The sequence below is a fragment of the Crinia signifera genome, chromosome 3 (assembly GCF_055691185.1).
Source record: "Crinia signifera chromosome 3, ASM5569118v1, whole genome shotgun sequence".
NCBI lineage: Eukaryota > Metazoa > Chordata > Amphibia > Anura > Myobatrachidae > Crinia > Crinia signifera.
In genome coordinates, this window is record NC_139219.1 from 155,967,331 (window position 1) to 155,979,336 (window position 12,006).

Consider the following 12,006-nt stretch of genomic DNA (forward strand, 5'->3'; position numbering starts at 1 on the left):
GGTAGCTTGTTTTGTGAGGGCCAAAACAAACTAATTATTTCAGCCATAAATGTGGCAGTCCCTGTCACTGAAATTATTGGTTTGTTAAAGTGTGCATGTCCTGTTTAGACAACATAATGGTGGGTCGGACAGCCCAAGGACAATTCAATCTTGAACCTCTTTTCTGTGCATTATGTGCTCTTTGGGTACATTTTTTTGAGCACAATTTATAAAACTGCCCTCCTGTGTGTCACTGCAGTACCATGTGTTTATGCCGCCCACTTCTGTAGCTTAGTTTATACCCTTTTAAGACATACTGTACACGAAAATCCAAGTTTTTTTCACATGAACCCGCCAAAACCTGGGAGTAGCGAATGTCTGAAAGGGTATACCCAGGATTTCTCTCCCGGATCCTGAGCACCTGCAATTGATCAGCGTTTTTACCGGTATTTTACTCCCGGGAATAATACCCGGGTTGTGTCTGAATGGTATTACCCGGGTTTTCAGTTTTTCACAAGAGCATACAAACTTTCTAGCTTTCACATGTCCTCTGCAGCCATTACAGCAATGCATTGTGGGAACTCCACACAGGCCCTAGCATCATTCTTGTGAGCCAGAAAGGTGTCCAATTTTAAGGATGAAACAGTAAAATGCTTGAAAAACTTGGCTTACTGTGTGTGTGAAAGGGGTATACCCAGGATTTTACCAGGTCTGAGGTGTTGTGTGAAAGGGGGTCTGTAACTAAAATCCCGGGATTGAGCTCGGTTGAAAACCCCAGGTCAACCTGACCAAAAAATCCCGGGTAGAATGGCTAAAAGGGCTATTATTCATCCAGTTACATTACTACAAACTCACCCCCATCATTTGCAGTTCTACATGGATGAGGCTAAATGGCATGATTTGCACAATTTTAGCCCCTTCCTAAAGAGGCAACCAGTTTCTGTATTTGACCGGTGGAGGAGGGGGATGCGGGTGCTGTGGGGTGTTGCAGGGGCATGCAGGAGGTACTTTTCTGGGGGGGGGGGGGGGGGGGGGGGCAGATGGGGATCCAATTTTTATAGTCAAGTATGGCTTAGGGGCACTCGATGTACTATCTCTGACACAGCTGATGGCCCAGAAATTTTAGGGCCCTTTTAAAATGTTGCTGAGAAGCACTAATATTAGACCACTACACCTAAATTAAACCCAAATTTTCCCACTTGGTGCATCCAGGCCCGGTGGCAGGGGGGGTCAAGGGGGACACCGAGAGTCAAAGGGACCCTCAGAGCTCAGGCGCAAAGTAAGAAGGGGCGAGGGGGGTAACACATAGCCCCTCACAAAGTCTGCCCCCCGCAATCACTTACTGATTGGTTGTGGCCGTGGTGCCGATTGCCTGGGAGAATCGGGCCTCAAAGGTGTATTCCTCCACAATCATGTATATTCCCCCATGGCACTGAGGAAGGAGGTGCACATCGGCGGCCGCGGAAGCTGTGTGCTGCTTGAGTCGGAAATGCAGTGGCCGAGGATTCTCTGCCCACTAAACAGGCAGCAGCTCCCAGCCACTGCTTACACAGATCACTGCAGCCTGCTACCACCGAGAGGCTGGAGGAGGTGGGAGAGCTGGGGCACTGGTGCAAGCAGCAGGTGCTGGGTGACTGTGTAAACTGACCCCAGAGCCCCCAAGCTGCCTGAGCAAAGACAGCAGGGTGAGGGAGTGCATCAGTGTTATAGTCCGCAGGGTGATGGAATGTGCCAGTGTGATAGAGCACAGGCCGCAGAGTGAGGGAGTGCAGTAGCATGATAGAGCGCAGGCTGTGGGGGAGGGTGGGCATCAGTGTGATAGAGCGCAGGCCACGTGGTAAGAGAGTGCCTCAGTGTGATAGAGCACAGACCATGGGGCTAGAGTGCGTGTCTGTGTGATATAGTGCAGACCGCAGGGTGAGGGAGTGCATCAGTGTTATAGGCCACTGGGTGAGGGAGTGTGCCAGTGTGATAGAGCACAGGCCACAGGGTGAAGGAGGGCATCAGTGTTATAGAACACAGGTTGCAGATCATCCCGTTTATGTTCCAGCATACAGATTGCTCATGCTCACCTATCCATTTAATAGGAACCAGGATTGTCAGACTTAATCCTCTGCTAATCCCCTGCTGTATTGTTCTATGTATTGTATTGCAGCTGAGAACGATAGATGATAATAAACCTTGGTGAGCCATGGCTCACCAGAGAAGAGTAGTTGATGAAGGCTCCATTTGTAAGGGTGATAGCGATTGAGCGGATGGGGGGGGGGCAGAGATATCAGTGTATTGGAGGCCCCAAGATTTCTGTTGCCGGCCCTGGGTACATACATACATACATAATTCTTATAAAGTCTGCTTATAACCATTTTAATATTTAGTCATGCAAGTGAAACACTGACTTTCCAGGTTATTCTTGGCAGTAGAAACTTAGACAGAGTGTACATCTGCTAAATAAATGTACTGGGATTACAATTCATTCATTACATAATACAGTGTGTTACATTTCTCTAGGCATATTGTATTTGAATTATTAGCAGATGTACAGCAACTGCACAGAAGCTGACTCCCAACTGGCTTCTAAATGTCTCATGTAAATGTGTGCACATTGCTTATAAATCAGTGTTTTATTTATAGATGTCATCGTGATAAGCAGATAAACACTTTAAAAAGAAACATTTTAATGACAACTTGTAAAATCATTCATCCCTAAGGAAAAGACATTTAGAACCCTAATGAATACGCAAAGCCTGCAATGCCAATATCATTTTTATTTTCATATCAAACAACTTAAATCACAAACATCGCTACATCGGCTGACGGAATGACACACACGGATGCATCTCTTACTGTAGCTGCTGGCTACTACTTCTGCCAATTTCCTATGTGGTACGTGTTGCACAGCCTCAGTTTTCTGGTACGGGATTGTCATATATAAAATTTATGACATTAAGGCACTGGGAAGTTGGTTGCCTTTATGTATTTTTCCTTAACGGAACAGACAATTATTCTGGAACAATATCTTAAGGTGACAAAGCTGCAGCAAATTGGTTTGTACACATAATGATTGTGAGACATGGTGAAATACCTAAAAAAACAAAGTCCTTAAATGTCCTGAACACGAAACTATTACTGTTCTGTTTTCATATGTAGGAAAAACTATGAAAAACACATGGATAAGCTATATAGTTCTGTTGTTATTGTGCTGAGGGCTACAAATTGGTTCCTAACCATTCTTGTATATTATAACGCACATTCTTTGTCAAATAGCTCTTTCCTAAATGTTTTATAAACCTAGTGTGTATCCATCTACAGTAGAAAATATAATTTCTATTTAAAGTGAGTGACAGAGCTGAGTACTAAGAGATAGAATATTCCTAAACGAATATGTTGCATAGTCCCCACATTGCCCAGTAGTAATAACTTGGGCTCATTGTCCGTCAGAACAAATCACTGCTGCAGCTCCTTATAAGTATATTTCTGCCTCCTGATGACTCTCAAGTATCTGATTTTTCTTCTGGAGTTTCGGCCCGGGCTTCTCCAGAAGTTGCCCCTCCACCTTCTGCACCTTCATCTAAATAAAACAAAATATTGACATGAGATTACCTCACTTAAGTATAACAGACTGTAAAGGGGCATAACCATGGGGCGATTTTAGCCCCATTTCTAAGCGATCTGAATAGATTGCTTAGAAATGGACCACTGACCACTCCGTGTGTATGCCCTGCAGCAAATGGCGGTGTACGGTCCCGCGCTGCGCTATCGACCACAGGGAAAGACCATGCTTGCACTGTCCTGCAAAAGTAGCGGGGTTATGCCTATAAACAATAGGCAAAACCTCACTCAGCAAAATCGCTCAGCACACAGCATCACGGGGTGCATTGATAGTTTCGCAAGATGTGCTGAACTATAGTGCTTAAGCCATTCGCTCAGCATGGAAGCAGCAGTCGCCCTGTGTGTATGGGGCATGAGAAGAAAACCAAATGGGGGAATTAAATTCAGCATGATGTTAGGTCACATATCACTGCAACCATTGGCTGCGCACAGTGGCATACCTAAAATATTGTGGGCCCAATAGCAAAATCTTGAAAGGGGCACTATCTTTATCCTCAATCCTTGCTGCTGCAGAGCCTTTATTGTGCCCCCTCCCCTAGATCGCAATATAAACCCCTCCCCCTCTAATAGATATCACTCTAGCCTGGCATGTTACTTACTAAGGAGGCAGGATTGAGGATAAAGCCAAAGCTGCTTAGTGTGCACTCTCCAGAAGCTAGCAGCGGCAGTGCACGGCAGTGCGCAGCTGAAGGATGCGCATTGATTATGCTTGTGCTGTCATCGCCACTGCTACCTTCCAGAGTCTGCACACGAAGCGGCTTTGGCTCCTACCTCCAGCCAATAAGTAAAATGTCGGCCACACATCTATAGAGGGTGTAGTGGGTTGCCTTGGCCACCCATCTATAGAGGGTGCAGTGAGTTGCCTTGGGGTCCCCCCAAACCACCAGGCCCCATAACAACTGCATTCCCAGCACCGTCTAGAGTTACGCCACTGGCTGCGCACATTACCACTTACAATGTTATCAATCTTTTCCTGCATAGCTCTATTTGGGATGATGGGAAAAAAAAAGATACTGGTGCCTTCTCCTGCCTTTCCAGAGCCCATCTGCACACATCACACTGAACTGAGCTTCCCCTGTATTTTCTACAGATATTTTGCGTATGTGTCTAATTTGCTAATGTGAATTTCGAGCAACAATGATGAGCGTGGCTACATCTGTACTTCACCAAATATAACTTCCAATTACTTTTTTATTGCTTCATTTGCATTTTACCAATAAAAGCTTATACAATAGAATAAAAACCATCAAAGGTTCTATAGAGGTTCTATAGAGGTGCTGATAGGGTATGTTAAATCAAGCAGCTACTAGAGACAGGGATAGTCAGTCCCTAGAACAAATATGCAAGATACCAACAAAGTAGTGACACTAATAGGAATTCATACACAATGGGGCTCATTCTAGTTTACACACTCCCCTGCGTGTTTGCACGGAGGAGCAATGTTATGTTTCTGCAAATGTGCATAATGTTTTATGCACATGTGCAGGGTCCCTGGGTGAACAGATTTAGTGACTTACATAGTCGCCGGACCTGTTCACATGGGGGGCAGTGTGGGGGTGGGACGACGGCCCGGGTGTTACCCATGGGAACGCCCAGCATTTCATGGGCATCCCCATGAAAACGCTGGGCGTTCCCATGGGGTTTCGGGTGGGAGGAGGTGTGCCGGGGCCGGGTGGCTGACCTGACATTACTTATATTTGCATGGCCTAAAGAAATCTTTCGATTGTTGGCGACCATCGAGTTATCTCTCCGCCAGTGGGACATGCAATGGGATGTGTCTTTGTGATGGGGGGGCGGCGGTTTAGCGGGTGGTAGGGCCGGCCCTCTGGGACTCTGTAGCTTACTGAGTAAACCATAGTCAGGGACAATATGTGATAGTTATTAAATATAGGCCCCCATTCTGGTTGTCTTGCAAAACAGCATTAGTTCGCTGCTTTGTGAGCCTTGTAGCGCCAGAGTGACGTTCGGCTGAACTCATATGAGCGCTATTACATTTGGTGTTAAAAGCTAATACAAGTACTGTAAATAGGACTAATTTCATTCAGTCACATTTTTTTATCGCTTTCATTTAATACATTACCCATTTTCAGTAGCTGTAATCCATATTCAGTGGATATCCATGTTTATTGCATATCTATTAAATATAATATTAACTTACTTCATATATGTGATAGAAGTTATTTGTGACCAAGAGTGCCCCCATCAGGAATTTCTTGAGGTTTGAAAATGTTCTCTTTTTTTTCACTCCTATTGTTTGCAGCAAGAAAGGGTTAAGGTGATTGTTTGGTGTTCTAGGTAATTGTTTAGCATGGTCTTATATTGTGCACTAATCTGGCTGTGACTTCTGACTACTAGTTTGGCTGTCCCCGTATAGATTGTTGCTATGCTGTTATTGACCACATTGCTGGCCACTTGCACTGTGGTACACCTGACATTTTTATCATTGCTAAACTGATGTGCCAGATCCCTAAAACGGAAGTACAACTATTGCCTGACCTGTTGCTGCTGCAGACATTTTCTATACATTTAGGGAACCCAGGTCTGTCCAGATTAGGATTTTGACTATTTAATATGGTTATGATTCCTTCCCATTATGATCCCTCACTTGAGCTCTTGCCATTGGTGTCCTATCATCAACCATCTGAGTAGTTTGCACTCTTTTTAATTTGCAATTGGTCTTTCAACAGGCTTAATGTATTATAATAAAATAAAGCAATTACCTTGAGATATAGAAAGTTCTGCTAATTTCTGTGGCAGATCAGAGGTTTCTGCTCCTGCGGGAGAACCCAAGATATCTGGTAAGGCATTGCGGCGACCTGATCTTCCCGATGCTGCAAAATCTGTGACCACAGGCTCCACATCAGTCATTTCTGACCTCTCTCTTCATAGCAACATCTAGAACCAAACACATAGTGGTGTCATATAGTTGTTACAGAAAAATAAGAAAACAACAATGATAGTAATAATAATAAAAACAAATAACACTGAATAATGATACCCGACAATGGGAAACTGCATGCAGGGCTGGTGCTAGGTGTTTGGTGCCTGCAAACTATACATTTGCACCCTCCCTCCAATACCTTATAAAAGAAACAATGCATACATAGGCAAGCCCCACAAAAAGGGGTATGATATTACAAGGAAGGGGTGTGGCCACAAAATAGTACCCTCCAATTCAAATTACGCCTCACAATCTTATTCACATTGTATTGCATGTAGTGCCACTGATTCACTTTACACCACGCTTTTCCCACAGTAATGACCCTTATATGTAATGAGCCTCACCCACACTCTCATATGTTGGCATATTGTGCCAGAAGCCTCATGGTAGCAGCTTTGTGTTGCTGCCGCTAGTGGGGCGATGCAAAGATGCTATCCTCAAGCTTCTTCAAGGACTATAGTATGCCACCTCCGATGTGTTACCTATTGAGTGTCCTAAGCTCACTGCTGTTGCTTGTTCATGTCTTATATTTTTTGTAGGTGCGAGAGTCAACAGCAACAATGATGATGATAAAACCACATGATTTTTGTGGAATCCTTTTGGCTGTAGTTCAATCTATCCCATTGTTGATCTAATCATGAAAGGAGTGGTTCTGGTTGACTCGATAAGCAGATAATGCCCACCCCCCGCCGCACTCCAAACATCCCCGCCACCTTGCAACTGGATGTATTGCATACACATCCATTTGCAGGGTAACGTACAGGGCCGAAATTTTCCACCTGCCCAGAAAACACTGGGCGTCCCCATGTGAATGACCCCTGCCTGCCTCGATCTTGCCCCCCTGTGCGAATGCCTCAGTGTCTATGCAAGTCGCAGAAGGCATCCGCACAGCAGCCTTGCACATGCACATATCGGAATAATGTGCATGTAAACAGCGATCCCCGGACCGAACAGGCCAGAATCACCCCCATTGGGTGGTGACCTTCGGAAATTTTTTTTTAGATATATGTCTCATGCAACTTAGATTTACACAAAGCAAGTTATGAAATCTCAGAATTTTGATTCTTGGGGTAATTAAAATCATTTGTGTTAGTGCATGTGTAGCTCCCATTAAGGGGTACATACTAGACGATATGCGATCCGGTCAGGCTGATCGGACCGCCATATCACCCATACCCCCAGTGTATGCATGATATGCGCACATCAAAGCTAGCGACATCACTATCGACACCATGCATGATCATTTTGTCCTTCATTACCAGAGATATGTTCCAATATGTGTACTCAACTTTAGGCACTCCATAATTCTTGCCTGCTGTCTGTTAGATACCTTATTTCTCCTGGTAGGGCCAGCACATTAAGGGGGTATTCATTCCGGGATTCCGACTGTCGAAACATCACGACAGTTGGAATATCAGGCCCTTGACGTTCCGTTCAACAGGAACTCGACAGTTGGAATTCGATGTTCCGACGGATGGCTTTGCAGGAGGATTGGCCCTCTTTCCAGGGGGCTGGGAGAGGGACCCAATTTCCGGAACCCTCCAGTCATTCTGAGAGGGTAGGCGACCCTGTTTTAAGCTGTGCATGTAATAGCTAAATATAAAACTACCAACTTGACCTAAATATTTGAATTTGTATACAAACCGTTGTATACTGTAGTCGTGTCTATAATATCTGGAAGCAATTGGCACATTACCAAATATAGCACTTTAAAATAGACTATGGAAAAACTTGTTCCTGGCCTACAGAACTAATGCCTGCTTTCAATTTTAATTAAACAGAAATGGCTCCAACAGAGATTGAGAAAAAATATCTAGGACTCTTTTGTTGTAGATTGCTAACTAATGAGCCATTTTCTTCTTATATTTTTCATTTTTTGTTAACACTTCAAAATTCCATGTGAAAAAAACAAGATGGGAATTCAATTATTTGCAATATTGTATACTGTAGCATTTGGAATGAGTGTCCTGAGCTATTCAATTAACCGTATCAGGTGAGTGATTCTGATTGAATCTGTCGCACACTCATTCGCATGGGGGACCGATTTTTTGCGACTGTGCATGCACATAGTTATTTATGCACATGTGCAGTCATTGTGTGCGAGCGGCCACAGCACTCGCACACAGAAGTCCGGGCATGGTGGTGTAAAGTGGCTGGCTGGGGGATTCAACCATGGGGATGCCCAGCTTTTCATGGGCATTCCCATGGAAATTCACAGCCTTGCGAGTCAACCAGAATAAGGTCCCAAGTCCAGCAAGTCAAGAGATGCAGGTTACCATGTCTTAAAATGTTGTAAACTGTAATCACCGACTTAAGTTCCAGATACTATGCTTTTATGGCCCCAATACACCTGAAAGACATTGCACCCAATCATACAATCTCGAGGGATGTACTGTATGCAGATTGTGTGCACATAGTGTGCACACAATCATGCAATGCCTGCCCCGGGAGATTGGAGGATTCATAACCTGCTGAAGAAATATCTCTTTAGAAACAATATGAGTCTGTTTAACCTATGTCACATTAACTGATTTGACACCTAAGCTTGCAACCTTTCTCTCTTATGCACTACGGATTCTATCTACATGATGGTGCTATGATATTTTTATCTTTTTTATTTTCTTGTTATTGGGTTGTGTATGCACATCTGGTTTCAATAAGTGCTAAAAAGAGCTCATTTTCTGATGAGGTACTGGTGATTGCCCTGTAATAGAATTTTCATCATTTTGCTAATTAAGAAATGAATGATTTGCATGTGACTCATGGCTTTGATAACTTTCTTGATTGATTAAACAAATATTTTTGTCACGCATACCTCTCAACATGATCCTCTCCAAGAGGGACAGAATGCTCCTTTCCTGGACTTCCCTCTTAATTTCTGATTGCCATCTGATTGTGGTGAAACACCTTTCTTATCAATTAACCAAGTTCAACACAGGTGATGGCAGTCATAATGTAAGAGGAAAATTCAGAAACAGTGCATTCAGTCCCTCCTAGAATAGGTCATGATGGGAGGTATGGTTATATAGTATTGTCTATAATAAAATGAAAAGAGGTGATGTTGCCCATTATATTCTATCTATCATCTTCTAGGATTCATAAGAAAATCTGATTGGTTGCTACGGGCGATATAACCTCTTCATTTTTAGATGCTTTAGTAAATGTTCCCATAAGTGTCTACATGGTATAATGTATAATGTTTCAAGAATCTCTGAAACAAACTAGGGTCCAATGGGGCAGATGTATTAAGCCTGGAGAAGAGATAAACTGGAGATAAAGTGGAGATAACATGGAAGAGATAACGCACCAGCCAATCAGCTGTATTTGAAATATGACAGTTGGGATCTGATTGGCTGGTGCATTATCTCCTTCCACTTTATCTCCAGTTTATCTCTTCACCAGGCTTAATACATCTGCCCCTTTTTACTAAGGCCCCCCATACATTAGCCCGACTTGTCCTAGGGACAAGTCGGACCCGATTTCCCCGGCAGCTCCCCGGGAGGTTTCCATCATGATAAGGCACTTGATGTGCCAAGTTGTGCATATGATAAATCGCCATGCGATTTATCATATAAAACTCCCGGGGAGCTGCAGGGGGAGAGCGGGGTGAGGGACACTGGGGAGCAACAGGGGGGGAGCCGGGCATTGTAGCTGTCAAATAGGCAGCGGGCGGTGGGGGGGCGCTGGAGAGCCGGGCTGGGGACACAGGCAGCAGCGGGCGGGGGTGGACACCGGTGAACGGAGCTGGCCGGGCGCAGCATGACCGGGGACGGGGAGAACGCTGCAAGAAAAAAAAAACCCCATTACAAATGAATTGGAAGCCAGTGATTGGCTGAGAGAGCTCTCTCAGCCAATCAGCAATTGGCTGAGAGAGCTCTCAGCCAATCACTGGCTTCCAATTCATTTGTAATGGGTTTTTTTTTTCTTGCAGCGTTCTCCCCGTCCCCGGTCATGCTGCGCCCGGCCAGCTCCGTTCACCGGCGTCCACCCCCACCCGCTGCTGCCTGTGTCCCCAGCCCGGCTCTCCAGCATCGCCCTCCCCAGCGTCTGTCACCGCTGACGCTGCCCGCTCTCCCCCTGCCTGGCTCTGGCGTCCCCCGCCCGGAGGCTGCACATAAGATTTAGGAAATCTTATGTGCAGCCGGTCCGACTGCCCGACTCCGATCCGATGCGCACGGGACCGCGCATCGGATCGGGGGGGCTGTCAAACCATGCGATTTGGCCCGATTTCATGGCCCGATTCATCCGAATCGGGTGAAATCGTGCCCAAATCGTATAGTGTATGGGGGCCTTAAGCCTTGGAAAGAGATAACGCGGACTGCAGTTTGGGATTGGCTAGTGCATTATCTCCTTCCACTTTATCTCCAGTTTATCTCTTCTCCAGGCTTAATACATCTGCCCCATTGACCCTTGAGTCATCAAGCAATGCTTTCAAAATTCAGGGGTAGATGTAAGAAGCAGTGATAACAAGGGAGGAGAATTGAGCCAGAGGAGAAGTGGCCCATGTCAACCAATCAGCTGCTCTGTATATATTTATATTATTCAAATTATAGATGTTACTTCAGTGCTGATTGGTTGCCATGGGCCACTTCTCCTCTGGCTCACCTCTCCTCCCTTATCACTGCTTCATACATCTACTACCCCTCAACAGAGGCGTAGCTACGGCAAATCCGGTGGAGCACATGCTCTAGGCTCCGTAATCTCACCGGGCGCCGGAGCCGTTCACTCTGCCGCCGGATCTTCCGCCCTTCTCGCCCGCTGTGTGAAAGAGAAAAACCGGCGAGCGCTCTCACTGTGCATGCACCGGTTTGGACGCCGGTGCCAGGGATGCAGTGCCATGAAATCACAACGACGCTCCCTCCCCTTGCTCCAGTACAGGCCACCTGCTCCTATGTAAAAGGACATTACTTTACTTTGTTCTGCCCGCTCCATTCCCCTGCTGAGCTGCAGTGTATGAGGTGGTGTATACTACTGGGAGTGCTGTGTATATAATGTATGAGGTGAATAATACAGGGGGTGCTGTGTGTGTATTAAATGTATCAGGTGTATAATACAGGGGGTGCTGTGTAAATAATGTATGAGGTGTAAAGTACAGGGGGTGCAGTGTGTGTATATAATGTATGAGGTGTATATAATGTATAAGGTGTATAATACAGGGGGTGCTGTGTATATAATGTATGGGGTGTATAATACAGGGGGTGCAATGTATATAATGTATGAGGTGTATAATACAGGGGGTTCTTTGTATATAATGTACTGTATGAGGTGTATAATACAGGGGGTGCAGTGTGTGTATATAATGTACGAGGTGTATATAATGTATAAGGTGTATAATACAGGGAGTGCTGTGTATATAATGCATGGGGTGTATAATACAGGGGGTGCAATGTATATAATGTATGAGAGGTGTATAATACAGGGGGTGCTGTGTATATAATGTATGAGGTGTATAATACAAGGGGTGCTGTTTATATCAT

General features: G+C 45.0%; 1 protein-coding gene across 1 annotated transcript in view; it reads right to left on the reverse strand.

Annotated features, from left to right (window-relative positions):
- Positions 1-2,724: 2,724 nt before the first annotated feature.
- Positions 2,725-12,006, reverse strand: part of PKIB (cAMP-dependent protein kinase inhibitor beta) — a 164,969-nt gene continuing 155,687 nt past the window's right edge. Inside the window, exons 2-4 of the mRNA XM_083176786.1 lie at positions 6,309-6,483; positions 5,747-5,835; positions 2,725-3,547 (exon numbers count right to left, since the gene is read on the reverse strand). Coding sequence (XP_083032912.1) covers positions 3,440-3,547; positions 5,747-5,835; positions 6,309-6,456 — 345 coding nt within the window. The 5' untranslated portion in view covers positions 6,457-6,483 and the 3' untranslated portion in view covers positions 2,725-3,439. The remainder of the gene's footprint in view (positions 3,548-5,746; positions 5,836-6,308; positions 6,484-12,006) is intronic.